The sequence below is a fragment of the Pseudorasbora parva genome, chromosome 15, assembly GCF_024679245.1.
Source record: "Pseudorasbora parva isolate DD20220531a chromosome 15, ASM2467924v1, whole genome shotgun sequence".
Classification (NCBI taxonomy): Eukaryota; Metazoa; Chordata; class Actinopteri; order Cypriniformes; family Gobionidae; genus Pseudorasbora; species Pseudorasbora parva.
In genome coordinates this window covers 32,865,055-32,883,198 of record NC_090186.1, presented here as the reverse complement: position 1 = coordinate 32,883,198, position 18,144 = coordinate 32,865,055, and the positions used below count along the sequence as shown (strand labels likewise).

Genomic DNA, 18,144 nt, shown 5'->3' with positions numbered 1-18,144 from the left:
GGAGCACCCAGCGCGTCGAAAATTGACGATAAAGGTACGCCCAGTTCGTTGAAAAGTGACAACAAGGGGTCCTGGTCAAGCGTCCATATGTGACGAGTTGGGTGTGAGAATGTGTTGCAAGCCTATGCCTAATATCCTCTTTTCTATCTGCCAATCATACTGTGAAGTAGGGCCAGCATATTCAGTTAACATAGCCTTTTTAATTCTGAGGCTAGTCATGCTATAAGTTGTGCTTGATTTTATTTTGGCTAAAATGTCTTTGCCTCTAAACTATATTGTGCCATTGTATTTTATTTACACAAGCCATCGACATCAAGCCATTTTTAAGTTATTATTTTTTCTGTTGGATTTAGATGAGGCATGCATGTTTTATTTTGAGACATATGACCAATTTTGAGGTTACCATGTTGTTCCTAAGGAGCTTATTGATAGTTTTTTTTTTAATAAAGATCACAAAATAAATACCTGTTATGTCCTCCATAGTATAACTTTATGTAGGCCTACACATTAAGAAACAGATATTGGGTTCAGCCCAAAGTCAAGCAACATAAAAGTAACGTAACGAGTAACATAAAAAGTTACTTTTCAAAGGGGGTAACTAAGTAAAGTAATGGATTACTTTTTTCAAAAAAGTAACAAAAAACGAGCAAACACTACTTTTTAAAAGTAACTTCCCCAACACTGGCTCCCAAACAGGCAATACACATATAATGTGTATCCCCACCTGTGACGTAACCAGGGCAGGGATGAACACATCTAGTGAATTGCTGTTCACTCGCCATATTCTTCCTTTTTTCTCTTTATGTTATATATATCACTATATATTTAACAAAGGTGGAAAATTCTTGCTTAGTTTTCTCACTAAGGACAGACAAAAACACCAAATAGACAGACAGATTCACACAAATCTTTACTGAAGGCACAGAAGCTAGTTTCTGTTTGTGTTCGCGGGTTCTTTATAGTTTCTGATCTGCGACGTCACCCGCCTATGACGTTCCGTTTTCTGATTGGACTGATTCGACACGCGCTTCATGACGCAATCACGCAGAGGCGTTCTCACAGCGTTTTGACGCAGCTCGAGTTCCCTGATAGGGATAGGAACTCTGCTATTTTCCATATAGCTGAAGTAAAACCATGTACAGGAGCATATAATTGCCATTTTGGCTACAGTGTAATTTATAATTGCATTAACCCTTGTGTGGTGTTCATATTTTTGTTACTCAGCCAGTGTTTGTGGGTCTGGTGGACCCCTTCATTTTTGGGGTTTTAATTCAACAAAAGTCACTCTTGTAGCTACTCTCTCACACTTACACACAATCTCTCTCACACACGCACACACACGCACACGCACACATCCCCATCCCCACCCGACACGCACACACATACACACACTTGGATATGTGGTGTATGGTTACTCTCCATAGGCATACTGGTTTTTCTAATGTGTAAACTGTATAGTATATCCCCCTACATTAACCCTACCCCTAAACCTACCCATCACAGAAAACTTTTGGCATTTTTTGAATTTCAAAAAACACCATTTAGTATGTTTTAGTGTGAGGACACAGATATTGTCATAAATCATGTTTACGTTGTAATATCCATGTCATTGTACACATTTGTGTCCTCATAAACCATATACATGAACACACACAGACTAACAGCAGGCCCTGATAGGAGGAGTACACAGGACCTTCAATTCCCACACTTTTATTAGCCCCGGTCCCAGTGGACCCGAACATCCTGTGTGTAATATAAATGTGTAGGGGGGTGTACAGTGTGTGGTCATTGAAAATGTGTTCTGATATATATTCCTCACAGAAAATGAGTTCTGATATATATTCCTCACAGAAAATGAGCCAAGGCCAATGAGTCTCAACTGGAAAAAATAATTACTCATATCATTTTTCTTTCGATAAAAAAGGAAAACGGGTCCAACAGACCCGAACACCATACAAGGGTTAACCATGAAAATCCTTCCTCACAGCAGGATTAAGTAGCTCTGACTTTTGCACTTTATCATGTGCTTTAACACAAACATTGGTGGGAGGAGATTTTGAGCCAACCACCCCATACGGAAATGTAATATATGTACATATATGTCCCTATATCCGAGTAGTGATGTCATATGTTTCATATAAGGCAATACATTATTAGCACATATATCCATTCTCATGATATATGAAGATATAGGTTTATACCATGTATGAAATACCCATAGAAGAATTATTATATATACATATATTAAAATTATTTATATGTTGACTTTTTATATGGTACTGTATGTTAACGCCATATATGCAAACAATACATGTTGAATTTATATATATATATATATAAGTTTATTTAAACATAATGTATGCAAACATTCAGTATGCTTGTTTAGGATTTTATAAGGATTTATATAGTGGTGTTTGAATCCTGGCATTTCATTCTAATTTAGTTTTGGTTCAGGCTTCGGACATTAAAAGCTCCATGTGTGTTTTTCTCCCCGTTGTGAGTGTACAGTTTGAGCATTCACTTGGTCTCGTGAGCATCTAGTTTTGCTTGGACAGTATATACTCTTTTGTCCATGTGTTTAGGGTTGTTTGTTTAGCATGCGGCTTCTGCTCATCATTAGCCATGGCGTGTACACTCATGACATTTTTCATCCTGTCCTCTAGAGGGCAACAAAGGGAGGAAGGGGTTTTAAGGTTACGAGTAGCATAGAGAGGAGAGGCATTGCAATGGAGCATGGGTGAAAATGCCTGGAATCACATTGCGTTTGAGAGTTAAGTGAATTGTACATTCTAATGCTTTACAATCTTATTCAAATGCACATTTTGATGTACCCATAAAAATGTTAATTCATAGTGTTTGGAAGTTTGCAGAGAAGCTAGCAGAGGACTCTGTTATGGGGCTTGAGTGCACTGATACCTACTTCTGACCTGTGTTGGATTGTGCCAGTGCCTTATCTGTGATTTAGGATTGTATATCTTCATTGCCTGCTTGGACTGGGCCTTCTACAACACTCATATAAGAGACTTGCATTGCAGACTGTATATCCTTTTCCTTCTACGGCATTTTGAATTGTTTGGTACTGTTTTTTGTTTGTGTATCACTAGTATTTTGAGTTTGGAATTGATGTACTGTTGTTTTTTTTTTACTTATAGTGTTAAGCTTCGATATTCACAATGCTGTCTTGGATATCTGTCCATGTGCTAATTGTTACTATGTTATCTAATTCAGTGGTTAAATAGATACAATTTATTTCCACTCCCACATTTAGAATCTTACAGTTAGTTTGAACACAAACTATTGGCAAAAGTGAATTCCCGTTTTTTTTAGGCTTTCTTGTTGTATAAAAAACTAAGGAGAGCCAGTTACAAGCATGACAGGGTTTGTTTGTTTATTTTTGAAGTATAATAAAAAGCCCATTAACCTCTGCACCCTTGAGTCCTTCATCTCTTGCCTCACCTGACAATAAGTAACATTATAAATATTTTTTTATTTTAAATGTCATTTATTTTATACATAGTATATATTTTAAGACCCTACGACATTTGACATTGATAGTGATTTGTCACATATATAATTTAAACATATGTTGACTAAAGATATATGTCAATATATGGAATTTCTGATGCTGTGCATGTATGTGCATTTATGTTTTTACTCTATATGAGCATATTAGGATATTTCATATATGAGACCTATATGTCAAAATATGTATTATACATTCATAAACATATATAATATATGGGATACATTTATATGTCAATATATGGAATTGTTCCAATTTCTAATATGTTTCATATATGTTTTTACTTTATATATCACATATATCGCATATATTGATATTTCATATATACACATGTATTGCATTTCCGTATGGGACACCTCACTTACATTCTCATGCTGGCTTCCTGTTCAACAGGACCAAATTTGCATCACAATTGTACACCCTCCTCACCATGTTTGGGCATGATTTAAACATAGCCACAGCTAAATGCAGCGACATAGATTTGATCTTCACACACTAAGTCAAATCTATATCTATCTCACAAAAATTCTTTACAGCTAGACTGTATTATAACTATGATTTTTTCCAGTTATTGTTTGTTTTTGTTTTCCTTTAGATGTACTAATTCAGTTAGTTATTATTTGTCTCACCAAGTTAAATATCAAAATTTGCGTTAGCATTTCTCATTCTTACCTAAGTGCAAACATGTATTTGATCATTGTATTGTAACAATTAATTTGATTTGAAACATTTCTGAAACGTATTTGATTATTTGTATTTTGTCCATTTGACTTGCAACAATGTTTTTGATTTTGAACTTATTTGATTATTTGAATTTTGTCCATTTGACTTGGAACAATGTTTTAGGACATCCATTCAATTGATTCTCTGTATTTGGTTACATTGAATACATTGTTGATAATCTTCATAAAAAAGGGTTTAAAACCAGCAATGATTGTTGTTCTGTTATAATGCAATTTATTTTTAATGTTTCCTGAAACAATGTAAGAGCTTGTGAGATCTTCTTTTATTTTCAACCTTGACCACTATATTTAGTATCAATTTAAGGGTTTATTGCCAAAGACCATTTTAATCTGACCATATCAAACTTCTGACCAATGACAAATGCCATGTATGCTTTTGCTCTTTGTTGTGCTATATGTTCTTTTAATCACAGGATACCTGCTGGACAAATTCACATGTTTGCTCTAACCTTCAGTGACTCTTCTCTCAAGGTGTGAAGTCTTTAATGGATGTTTTGCATATCAAGGAATGATGCAACACCATTTGATGGAGCCTTCCCATGCAGGGCTTGCAATGAGAACAAAGACTGAACTCAAACTGCTTTTGCAACATTTCTGGATGACAAGTCTGAAAAAGACATCTACACACAACTGGAAGAATGTCTCTGTGGACTGTGTCACGGATGAACGTGGCCAACTCTCTTGCCGGGAAGAGTGCAATGGGCAGACCGGTCACACAGCTGCAAGGTATTTTTGGTCTCTGGAGCAGAGGGTAATTTTATGGACCGTGCACTTACCACCCAACTCCAGATCCCTAGCTCCCCCTCAACACTCCCATTGCAGTACACGTCCTGAATGGACAGACACTTAATTCCCACTATCACCCACACTACCGAACCTGTCACACTCACCATCACAGGCAATCACACAGAGACAATCACATGCTACATCACTGACACACCCCTCATGCCCGTCGTCCTCGGTCATCCCTGCTTGGTCAAGCACAACCCCAGGGTTGACTGGGGACGCAGTTCGGTATCTGCTTGGAGTAATCAGTGCTATGCCTCTTGTCTTGTGTCTGCTTGTATGTCTGTGTCTAGTTCTGTGTTATAGGAGGAGGCGGTGAATTTGTCTAACGTGCCTAAGGAGTACCTCGACCTGAAGGAAGTGTTCAGTAAGTCCAGGGCTGCTTCTCTTCCTCCTCATCATCCCTATGACTGTGCAATAGATCTCATGCCAGGTACGTCTCCGCCTAAGGGCAAGCTTTACTCACTTTCTATTCCAGAAAGGGAGGCCATGGAGAAATATATTTCTGATTCGCTAGCCTCCAAGTTCATCCGCCCCTCTTCTTCTCCGGCGGGGGTGGGGTTCTTTTTTGTGGGTAAGAAGGATGGGTCCCTGCGACCTTGCATTGATTACCGAGGGCTGAACAACATCACGGTAAAGAATACCTATCCTTTGCCGTTGATGTCTTCAGCCTTTAAGAGGTTGCAGGGAGCATCCATATTCACAAAACTGGATTTACGTAATGCCTATCATTTGGTCCGCATAAGAGAGGGGGATGAATGGAAGACTGCTTTTAATACCCCCAGGGGGCACTTCTAATACTTGGTCATGCCTTTCGGGCTGTCCAACTCCCCATCAGTCTTCCAAGCACTAGTCAACGATGTACTGGGAGACATGGTTAATCAGTTCATTTATGTCTACCTGGATGACATTTCGATATTTTCTTTGTCTCTCCAGGAATATGTCCAGCATGTTGGACTAGTGCTCCAAAGGTTGCTAGCGAATGGGCTTTTTGTCAAGGCGGAGAAATGCGCTTTCCATGCACAGTCTGTTCCGTTCCTTGGACACATCGTCTCGTCAGAGGGAATGCGCATGGATCCCGACAAGGTTAAGGCTGTGATGGATATGCCTACCCCAGATTCCCGCAAGGCCCTGCAGAGGTTTCTGGGGTTCGCCAATTTTTATTGGCGTTTTATTCGTAATTGCCAACTAGCCATGCTCTGACAGCGTTGACCTCCCCCAAAGTGACGTTCAGGTGGTCTGGTGCAGCCGAAACTGCATTTACCAACCTCAAAAGCCGCTTTGTTTCGGCTCCCATTCTCATCGCCCCTGATCCATCACGTCAGTTTGTGGTGGAGGTGGACACTTCAGAGGTGGGGGTAGGAGCGGTTCTTTCCAAGCGCTCTCCCTCAGATGACAAGATGCATCCGTGCGCGTTTTTGTCTCACGGTTTGTTGCCAGCCGAATGTAATTACAACATTGGTAACAGGGAACTGTTGGCAGTTAAGCTTGCATTGGAGGAATGGCCTCATTGGTTAGAGGGAGCGTGGGTTCCTTTTATCGTTTGGACTGACCATAAGAATCTGGAATATATCAGATCTGCCAAAAGACTCAATTCTAGGCAGGCTCGGTGGGCTCTTTTTTTCCGGACATTTTGATTTTACTCTATCGTACCGCCCTGGGTTCTAAAAACATCAAACCTGATGCTTTATCTCGCGTATTTGACCGCTCCGAACGCCCGTCTACTCCTGAGTGCATTTTTCCAGAGAGACTCATCGTCTCGTCACTCACATGGGAGGTCGAATCGAAGGTCAAATCGGCCTTAGAAGGGGTAACGTCACCGCCCCGGTGGCCCACCGAATCGTTTATTTGTGCCAGAGGGAGTTCGGTCCGATGTAATTCGATGGGGTCATAGCTCAAATGTAGCTTGCCATCCGGGAGTTAATAGAACCCAATTTTTTGTACAGCAACGGTTCTGGTGGCCTGGTATGGCTTGTGACATCCAGGAATTTGTTTTGGCTTGTTCAGTTTGTGCCATGACTAAGACTTTAAACCTCTCTCCAGATGGGTTACTCCAACTGCTGTCTTTTCCGTCGAGACCCTGGTCCCATATCACTCTAGATTTTGTTACCGCCCTCCCGCCCTCCCAGGGCAAGATGGTTGTTTTGACTGTCGTGGACCGGTTCTCGAAAATGGTTCATGTTATTCCCTTGCCTAAATTACCTTCCCACAAGGAGACAACGGTGGCTGTTGTAGACCACGTCTTTCACTTACATGGCCTTCCGACAGACGTGGTTTCCGACAGAGGCCCCAATTTGTATCCAAATTTTGGCGTGAATTCTGTTAATTACTGGGGGCGACAGTTGACTTCTTAGTCTGTCTTCGGGTTTCAATCCCCAGAGCAATGATCAAACTGAACGAGCCAACCAGGATGTTGAGCGAGTGTTACGATGTATTGCTGCCAAGAACCCTTCCTCTAGGAGCCAACTGATTTCTTTGGTTGAGTACGCTAATAACTCAAGCCGATCACCACCGGTCTAAGCCTCCCGTTTACGTCGTGGGTCAAAAAGTGTGGCTTTCTACCAAGAACATTCCGTTGCGTTCCGTAAGTAATAAGATCGCTCCCAAATTCATTGGCCCATTTCCTGTCACTAAGATCATTAGCCCGGTGACAGTCCACCTCAAACTACCTCCAGCGTATGGGAGGATTCATCCCGCCTTTCATGTCTCCAAATTAAAACCTGTTTTTCAGTCCCGCATTAATCCACCAGCTCCAGATCTGTCAGCATCTGAAAGAGTGGTGCTATCACAGATAAACTGACTCATCTAAGATCTCTATCATTTTTTATGATCACAAGGTAATGATGACGATAGGCCTGGATATGTGATGTTAGTAGACGTGCTTTACCTTCCTAATACCAACATTCCACTTTCTTTGCACGTCATGGCATGACATGCCTGTTTTGCCTTGTCTGACTGCATTCTCTACCTTTAAAGAAGAAATAATGGTACTTCTTACTTGTAAGCCCAACCAAATCATCCCAATGGAGGCTAACGATCGGCAGGTGAAGGTCGCTGCACGTTCGGCCTTTTCACCCCTACTCTTTTTCCGAAAGACATCCTGGGATTTTTAACGACCACAGAGAGTCAGAACCTCGGTTTAACGTCTCATCCGAAGGACGGTGCTTTTTGTCAGTATAGTGTCCCCATCACTATACTGGGGCGTTAGGACCCACACAGACCACAAGGTGAACGCCCCCTTCTGGCCTCACTAACACCTCTACCAGCAGCTACCTGGTTTTCCCAATTGGTCTCCTATCCAGGTACTGACCAGGCTCAGCCCTGCTTAGCTTCAGTGTGAAACCAGTCTTGGGCTACAGGGTGATATGGCTGCTGGCTAGGGAACTGAGGTTACGAAAGTAACCGAGTACGTTTCCTACCTAGAGGTTCCTCGTGTTGCGTATGGGAACACAATGTAAAACGCTGTGTGTGCTGACTGACCCAAAATCCCTAACCGAATGAGGGAAAGTCAAAAAATCTCGAGAGACCAACACAGGCGGGCTTTGAAAGGGGGATGAAAGAACTGGAAGAGTCGGTTCATCTGAACACCTGACCAGCCATAGTCAGATCTATGGTAGAGTGTAATGGTGCTTAAGAACGATTGTGTATAAGCGGAATGCAATATAAGCAATCATGTTGCCAGGGCTAAAGAAGGGCCCTTAGACAGAGAAAAGCACTTCTTGTAAAGCTGGGACCTCCAAATTGTAGAATCTGATAAAAGTGGACGGAGTGGCCCAGCCTGCTGCCGCACAGATATCTTCCATGGAAGTGCCACATGACAAAGCCCAGGACGAGCCTATGCCTCTAGTGGAGTGGGCTTTAATGCCTGTAGGACAGGTTAGGTTCTTAGACCTATATGCTAGTGAGATCGCATCCACTATCCAGTGTGAGAGTCCTTGTTTCATGACAGCACAATCTTAGTGCGGCCATCGAAGCAATGAAGAGCTGATCCGACTGCCTGAAATGGGAGAGGGGTGCTCTAGATACAATCTCAATGCTCTGACTGGGCAGAATAGGTTCGCGTCTTATTCTCTCTGAGACGCGGGTAAAGGAAGCAGTGTAATGACCTGCATACTGAAACTGGTTGATAGCACTTTGGGTATAAAATCATGTCTCGGTTTGAGCACAACCTAGAAGTTGTTGGACCCGAACTCAAGTCAGGAAGGACTCACGGAGAGTGCGTGTAAGCCACCCACTCGCTTAACCGAGGCAAAAGCCAGCAGAACAGGGGTTTTGAGTGATAAGTGCTTCAAGCTCGTGGTCTGAAGTTGTTAGGAGGGGGAACACTTCACTTCTTCTAAAACCACGGTGAGGTCCCAAATAGGGACTGAGGAAGGGCGAGGTGTGTTTAATCTCCTGGCCCCTTAAGAAAACGTACAATAAAATCACTTTTCCCTAGTGAATGTCCCGCGATCTGATCGTGGTTAGCTGCTATGGCGGCGACATAAACTTTGAGTGTGGAGGGGGAACGACCCGCGTCCATTAGCTCTTGGAGAAAAACGAGCAGTTCCGCTAGTTCGCATGAGTGTGCATCGATGTTTCGCACAGCACACTGATTAGAAACCCACTGACCACTTCAAAGCAGAACCGACCAATAGCGGGGGCTCTAGCTTACGAAATAGTGTTCAAAAATTGTCAGAGAGGTTTCCGGATACCCGTTGACGGGCCATACGTGGAGGGCCCACAGCTTGGGACTGGGATGCCAGATCTTCCCTTTCGCCGGCGTGAGGAGGTATTTCCTCTGGACCCTGATTCAGAATACCTGGCACGTGAGCCGCCCTTAGGGAGCTCAGATTGTGATCTGCCCATAAAAGGAGATGCTTAGCCATGCGGTGAAGAAAGTCTGATCTCGGACGCCCTGGCGATTTTATGTACGTTACCAAGACGTGGTGGTTCTTTATGACGTAGGCCACTCGTTCATGAGTCTATTTAACGCCGGATGGCGCAGCTGGAACGCAGGTGGCTGAAGGCGGAGACCCGGTGGGAATCCGGCGTCCTCAGGTCTGCAGGGATGTTCCGCTGGTTGCTTTTTGACGGCGGTTTGCTTGATTCTGGAGGACAGCGATGGTGTCGCTGATAGGAGATAAAATCTGACACCTATGGCGAATCAGGGTCTTATATATCCTCCTGTATGCAAATTTAAGCCCCTTTTTCGGCAGTCTCTCTGGAGCGGACCAAAAACAGTATAGAAGTATCGACTTATGATGCATTCCAAGTCTTCTGAAGTCATATGATATCTTCATGTGAAGAATATCATGATAATGTGGCATTTCTGTGTTTAGAATCCAGTATTCCTGTAATTCTATTGTCTTTTATGAGTTTAATAAAGAATTATATCTCGTCTTCTCTCCAAACAAACCGTCATCTGTAAAGAATGATCGACTTTTACGCGCGCCAGGTTGACGCATATAGAGAAGAGCGAAATGTTTGAAATTGCATGGTAACTCAAATGTTTTTTGTTTTTTTTACTACTTTCGTTATTTTGGCTAGACATTTTGTTTGTTGGTAATAACTAAAAAAAAATGTGTCTATATACTTGACTTTTATTAATCACTGAGATAGCCTTGATATGAATGAAGTTGGTTCAATATAAAAATACATTTAAAAAAGTAGCTTAGATGTAGTAAACTACTTTTTTCAAGTTGCTGTAGCTTAGCTTGCTACATTTCCCAGGGGGTTAGCTTCAGTGTAGTGAAGCTTAATTTAATGTAGAGTAACTGGTAGCTTAGCTCACTACATTTTCCAAGTAGCTTGCCCAACACTGCTTAAAGGAAGAAGGAAAAAATGAGCAAACGTCGGCTCTTTTACCGACGGTGGGTTAAAGAAAACAGCCTAACTACGAAACTAAATAGGCTACATTCAGGCCTAAACATTAGCTTGTTATATTATTATTTTAATTGATATGTTGATTATGAAAAGTGAGCAGCATGAGTAAGATATAAGATTCACATATGTTTGAGATGGGAAGTCACATGATTTTGACCATTTCGAGTTTTATTTTCTAGAAAGTCTTTCTTAAAAAAATGATTTAGTTCTGTAAAAATTGTATTTTTATTTTTATTGATATTTCATCAATTAATTGCCTGTATATTAAATAAGAAACAAACCAAGATCGTCTGGAATGACGTGCATAGCTGGCCTGTTTCCTCTGCCTTTGAGTAAGGCTGAAGCTATTAGCTCTTTCTGTTTTTATTATTTCTTGAATATATATATATATATATATATATATATATATATATATATATATATATATATATATATATATATATATATATATATATATATATATATATATACCGGGGTCCGTCATTACTAGGTTAAAGTTACGCCACTGTCCTTATTAAGAGAAAATATATGTCCTTTTAACTACATTTTATCTGGTTAAGTTGTTATTACGACACAATTGAGTGGAAAATATAATAGGCTATATAGGCCCTGTTTTGCAGCAATGCGTCACGCACCTGTAAATACGAAAAAAACGTTTCCATTGTAGTTTTGTGAAAATATCCTTTTTCGAATTGCCTGAAAAACCACCTCATGAGAGCATAAAAACTTTTTTGCAATATATGGGAGTTTTTGCGAAATAGCCGTGTTTCCATTGGGCACATTTTTTATTCGCAATTTCAATTTGCGCATTTTGAAGGTTAATGGAAACGCGGCTACTTTCACTGTCAATTTCGAAATTGCTAGCAATAGCATGCTAGCTTTGAAAGCATTAGATTATAGTGCTCTCCAATGCCTCCCCTCCCCCAAAACATATGAACACACAGCCAGAGAAGATTCGGCAAAGCGTCATAATAGATGGCAAAATACATATCATTTTTAGTTTTAGAAATTAAAATGTAAAGGAATTGCTGTAAATTTTACAGTAACTTAATGAAAGCTGTATGCCAGTAATTTACTGTAAAATATTCTTCTTAGTGATTTTACTGTATTTTCACAGAATACTTTTCAGGTTACTGTACTTGCATTTACAGTATTACCTCTTGATTATTTATTTACAGTATTAATACCCTTATAAGATTCTTTTTAATCGTTGAACATTTTCTTTTTAGAAGTACAAATTACAAATCTTACACACTTATATTACACACGTGTGTGTGTGTGTGTGTGTGTGTCTCCACAAAAAAAGAAATCCGAAATCCTTGTCCTTGGGAAATTTTTTGGTCCCCTTGAGGAAAAAATCTTATAAATCATACAGAGTGGTTTTTTGAAAATGTAAAAATGTAGAATGTTTCGTGTGATGGGTAGGTTTAGGGCTGGGCAGTGTATGGGGATAAAATATACAGTTTATACAGTATAAAAACCATTACATAAAACATGGCAACACAATGCGTGTGTGTGTGTGTGTGCGTGAGTGAGTGCGTGTGTGGTTCAGGACAAGAATACCCTACATTAAGAGATATGTGAAAAATGTAATTTACTCTTGATAATGAAGCCACAATAATAGAGCAAATTAAACATGTCTAGCAGGTTACACACATATGGAGTCACATTATTGTGGTGACCTGCATAAAGACACACTAATTCCAGCCAGGGTGATTTTGTAGGTGGATTATTTGACAGAGAAACACAAGGTCAGACTCCCTTTATGGCCATTTCCAGATAGGAGTAGCAAATCAGTGTAGGAATATGTATATTCCAGCAGTGAGTCGACACAACAAACAAACAATCATTCCAGAGACCCCCTCTCCGAAACCTGAACTGATCGTAAAACTAATCAAGGATGCCCCAACTGACCCAGAGACAACCGCTCTCCCCCTTTACCTGTGTTATCTCAAAACCAGCACAAGGACAAGATGAGTCACATGAAATGTTTCCTCTTTGTTCTACAAGCATAACAGCAGGTAGAACCTCACGAAGAAGGGACTCATTTATTACCGACAGGTATAAATTTAAATCGTTATCGGGACACAGAGTCGCTAAGAGCTTTTCGAAGAGTCAAAGTTAACCCTGACACTATACAGGACACCTCGTTCCATCGTCCGCATTCCAAAGGCTCTTTGAACATCACACAAAGACCTCACACCAATGCAGACATGAGGAGTAAACTTAAACCATAGATTCAATAACATGAATGAATCCACCCAACGGCGACTTAAACATATACTAAGGTATTATGTATATTTTCATGTAACTTGTAGAGTTTCTCTGTACACGAGACATGTATTACATCATTCATCCCTCTGACCACAACAACTGACCACCAGCTGAGCAACGCCATGCTAAGAGGAACCCATGCTCATAATAGCATTCAAACGCAAGTACATGACTCTTCATTCTGGCTGAATTGGTAAAAAAATTGTATCCAAGCGAACAAACTAAGGTTGACCTGCTAGTATATTGATTCTCAGGTTGTGGTTAAGAAATCATTGGGACTTCACTCCTTTCCATTAACAAACATCTGTTGCTATCCCCGCCCCCCTCTTGTGGCTGTGTGGGGAAAAATGCGTATGTGTGAGGTAGTGGGTCAGGATGGGTATGAAGAGTGTAAACAAAGTTTAGCGGGAGAATCAGTTCTGAGTTGTAAGGTGCAAATTAAGTGGTGATGCAGAAAATGCTCCAGTGAATGCTAGCAAGCAGAGTGCAGTTATGCCCGTGAATGTGTACGTTGTGTCACTGCAGGGTGTTCTCACAAAAATGCGTATAAATAGTACGAGTGTGCAATGTCGTGGAATGTATACGAAAACTAAAACTCATTTTCGCGTGCATATAATACGCATTTTATGGATTTATATTTTTGGTTGAACTATCCCTTTAGTTTAAGATTTATTTTCATCATTATTATGCAGACCTAGCTTCCAGGTTGTATTGCTGTTAACATTATTTAAATGTAACTTTTTATTGCAGGTGCAGTTGGTTGAAACAACGTCAGTCCCAGCACCACACTTCCAACACTGATTAGTGTCCCAATTCATCAGTGTGAGTGCCCGTGCTCACCACCAGAGGGCACTCCAATCCGGACTGTCATTCTATCATAAACTACATTACCCATTATCCTTTGCCCAGACTCATTAGCACTCACTGTTTACACCTGTGTCTTATTATTCTGTTTTCCTCACCCTGGTTATTTCTGTCATTCACTGTGAAGTCTTGTTTTGTGTACACTGCATTTCTGAGCATTTTCCTAGGTTTCATGTCTCTTAGTATGTTGGATTTCTTGCCTGTTTCCCGGATTACCCGTTTGCCGGTCTCTCCTGTCTTGTTTGCCTTTTTGGACTGTTTGCTTGTGTATGACCTTTTGCTTTTGACTATGATTGTGGATTACCCTCTTAATAAATACTGCATTTGGATCTCCTACATTCTGTCTCAGAGCGGTTCTTTACAATTAGAGACTTTTTTTCTCTTGTGAAGTTGTTGTTTGTTATCTTTAGCAAGTTACTGTGATTTCCCCCCCCCCCCTCCCTCCCACTTCAACTCTCATTGCTAGTTTAGCATAATACACACTTGAAATGTGGTGTCACACTTTGAATGTTATTTATATTAATATAAAGGTTTCTGATTTCTGAAGGGCCACATACAATTGTATTGTTTGGCTCACATTTGGTGGAGTTATGGCACTGCATTGGCTGTGCTGTGGTAAAGAAGAAGTGGGCCAGATCTGGGACGGCAAACACAATTTAATCTAGGCCACATCTAAGCTGTTTATCTGGGCCAGATCTGGGCCAAAGGAAATTTGCTGACGGTCTTTGGCTATGTGTTTATAAGTTACTGCCTCAAACTGATCGATTGTGTTACCTTAGCTCACAAACAGTGAACATAACATTTATATTATTGCCGTTGTAATGAGTAATATCCCGATTCAAGATTGATAATGTACTCCAATTTCAACATATCGCTGGACGAATAGTTGATAAAGTGTTAAATATTAATTTTGAATCATTTAATATTTATCACGGTTCCTTTCACTGTAATTCAATACCCATTTGAGTTATTATTATGCATTTTCTTATATTTATATAAATGTAAACAAGCGAGTTGATTAAAGAGATATTAAAATCTGTTTATTATCAGCAGTTCAAATATGTGTTATGGTAGGCTACAGAGTCTACGGAGACAAGATGGTGAGTTAATCAGGTTTATTCAGCTTGAAGGAATGCAGTAGCGATGGAGAATGGTCTTGGTTTGTATTGCAGGTTGCACTTGGAGTTCACTGTAGTGGGTACAGGAATGAGCCGCTGGAGAATACAGAACACACAAAGCAGGACACAGGAGATCGTTGGAGACTTGGGAGTTGCCGTAGGAGACAGGAAAGTATCATCAAGGGAGTCATCTTAAGGTAAGCAGAGGAGGTTAGTATCTATCTCAAATGTGACCGCCGTGCGTGCTTGCGTGTCTCTTTTGTGCTCCTGGTGATTGACGTGGTGATTGATTGCAGGTGTGGGTGATTAGAACACAGGTGAGAGCGTGTGCTGTGATTCTGTGACATGAGAGTCTGGCGTGTCTGTGACATCACGATACTGTTTTGCTTTGTTAATTGAATTTCCTAAACAAGGGCTGATAAAGTAAGTTTATTTATAAAGTATGTCTGAGTTTATATAATTATGTGATTTATTTCTGAATTATCACACAATTTAAATGTATCTTTTAAAACTCAGCCCACTCCTCTGTTTTCTTCACACAACAAAACAAGGAAACAGAGAGAATCAAACTCGTCTAGCAGGTGATTTACACGCAGTCACATATTATCAAAACCAAGATATGTTAATACAAGGAAGATTTTGTAGGAGGATCATTTGACAAGGAAACTAAATCTCAGACTCTGAGAAGCGAGTTTGGCATCTTTTCATGAATGTTTCCAGAGGTAGGAGTGACAAACCAACGTGTTTATTCTTGTGAATGAGTAACTGCTTTTCATTTTCTTTCTGAAGTAAATTCAAAGAAATAAATGCTTACCTTGGCTTTAAAACATACTGTTCAATGTTTACTTTTGAAATTTGTCATTTATGTACTGTAAGTCAGTGAAAATTTTTGTATCATGACAATTTCTGCTTACATTTGACAATTTCATGATTCCTTTTAGCTCAGGATATTACAAAAGACCTTAAACATCTTTAATTAAAATAGTCTCATCCTCGTGCAATGATTATCTATGACATTATTTTCTATTTTGCAGATCTAAGATGTTCGGATGAGTAATATATAATTGCCTTTTGTGAGAAACATACGTCAGTGAGAAACATGGCCGGTCAAGGTACAGTCAATTAAATCATTTTTGGCTCACTGTAACTACGTTTGAAACAAAACTGCTGTAATGCAAGTCATTGTACTCCATTATCTCATATCACATGAGCCTTTAGACTTTATATCTAATATAATCACAAATATTTTCTGGCTTTATGATATCTCACTGAAATGGACTGCATTTGGTGCTCCTGCCCTGAAAAAAATGCTTACTGTCAGGGGCCATATTCACAAAACATCTTAAGGCTAAAAACATACGGAGCTCCTAACTCGTCGATTTAGGAGAAACTTCAAAAAATAATGGGCGTGTCAGTCCTAATTTTAGGAGTCATAAATGTTTGCTCTAAGAATATTTCACAAACCATTTGAGCACTAAAACTTGCTCCTAAACCTGTGAAATGCTAGGAGTAGTTAAGAGCCACTAGTAAGTCACCAAATTATTAAACAATCCAAATGGCTGTTGCTGCAATCCGCCCAAAGACAACATTGAGGCAATAGTGAAAATGTATGCATCTTTAATAAATAATTAATAATGTCAGATTTTCAGTGGTAGTTGTTTTTATGAGTTCACACTTACAAATGATTGAATAAAGTAAAACAATATAAGCATATTTGGTGTGCTGTCCGAAGTGACAGAGGGCTCGGAGCTCAGAATTTAAACCCAGAGTTCTGCCCCGTATCGCAGACTGAGAGCGAGGAACAGTGTGTTAGGTGAGTTGGCTCTAGGCTGTGTATATATCTTCTCACGCTGATTAGATACAGTTTGAACGTGCTTCTCACTAACTTTTTTTTGTTTGGTAACACTTTACAATACGGGTGCACTAATATACATTAATTCATGCTTAATGAATGCACAGATAATCATGAGTTAATATATTACTAATGGTGAACTAACAAATTTATTAATGAGTACTGCATCAGCAACTAATGAATATTCAACATTAAGTAATCATTAAATTGTTATTAATGTTTCATAATGTATTAATTCCTTAAGAACATATTATATTAACTAATAATTTAAATTAACGTGTTAAATTACCACAATGTGTAAAAGCCATGCAATTCAACTTCCAGTTGTCTGCTTTAATTAATCATTAGCTAATGATTTATTAAGGTATCATTATGTTATGACTTTACTTGTTGGGGCACATGAATGTTAACTAATTGATTAAGTAATATGTAATTGTGTTATGGGTTTTGAATTAATTTTGAGTTAATAGTCACGTGCCCCAACAAGTAAAGTCATAACAATGATACCTTAATAAATCATTAGCTAATGATTAATTAAAGCAGAGAACTGGAATGCAATTGAAATGCATGGCTTTGACCCCTTGTGGTAATTAACACTTTAATTTACATTTAGTTAATATAATGTTATTAAGGAATTAATACATTGAGACATTTACCTAATAACAATTTAATGATTACTTAATTATGAAGGTAAAATAATGCCATATAGAATTGCAAGCGTATGGTAAGATTTGTGAAAGTGTACATAAGATTGCAAGCGTAAATTAAATTTGCATGCGCAAGATAAGTTTTGCAAAGGTGAAAATTGCCTTTCAAGTGTAAGAAAAAAATATTTGCAGCATTTTACTGTTATTCGTAAGTGTAATTCATGTATTGTGAAACTGCATCTTCATGTTAACGCAAAATAAATGTATTCTTCTGACTTCCATTTTTCTGCGCTTAACCTTTTGACACGTTTATGCCAAAATACGGCCAAAAGCATTGCACGCCTGTAAACATCGATTTGCAAGTGAAAACAACAGAGTCAGGAACTGCGAAATAGATTGATCGTGTAAAACCAACCTTTGTGTAAAAAAATAAACTGTTGCAAATGTCTAAATGACTTGTGTGCGTAGGGCA

The 18,144-nt window shown here is 39.5% G+C and overlaps 1 protein-coding gene across 1 annotated transcript in view; it reads left to right on the top strand.

The window, feature by feature from the left end:
• Nucleotides 1-15,724: 15,724 nt before the first annotated feature.
• Nucleotides 15,725-18,144, top strand: part of LOC137041043 (adhesion G protein-coupled receptor E2-like) — a 105,351-nt gene continuing 102,931 nt past the window's right edge. The window contains exons 1-3 of the mRNA XM_067416968.1: nt 15,725-15,754; nt 15,819-15,895; nt 16,208-16,285. Coding sequence (XP_067273069.1) covers nt 16,273-16,285 — 13 coding nt within the window. The 5' untranslated portion in view covers nt 15,725-15,754; nt 15,819-15,895; nt 16,208-16,272. The remainder of the gene's footprint in view (nt 15,755-15,818; nt 15,896-16,207; nt 16,286-18,144) is intronic.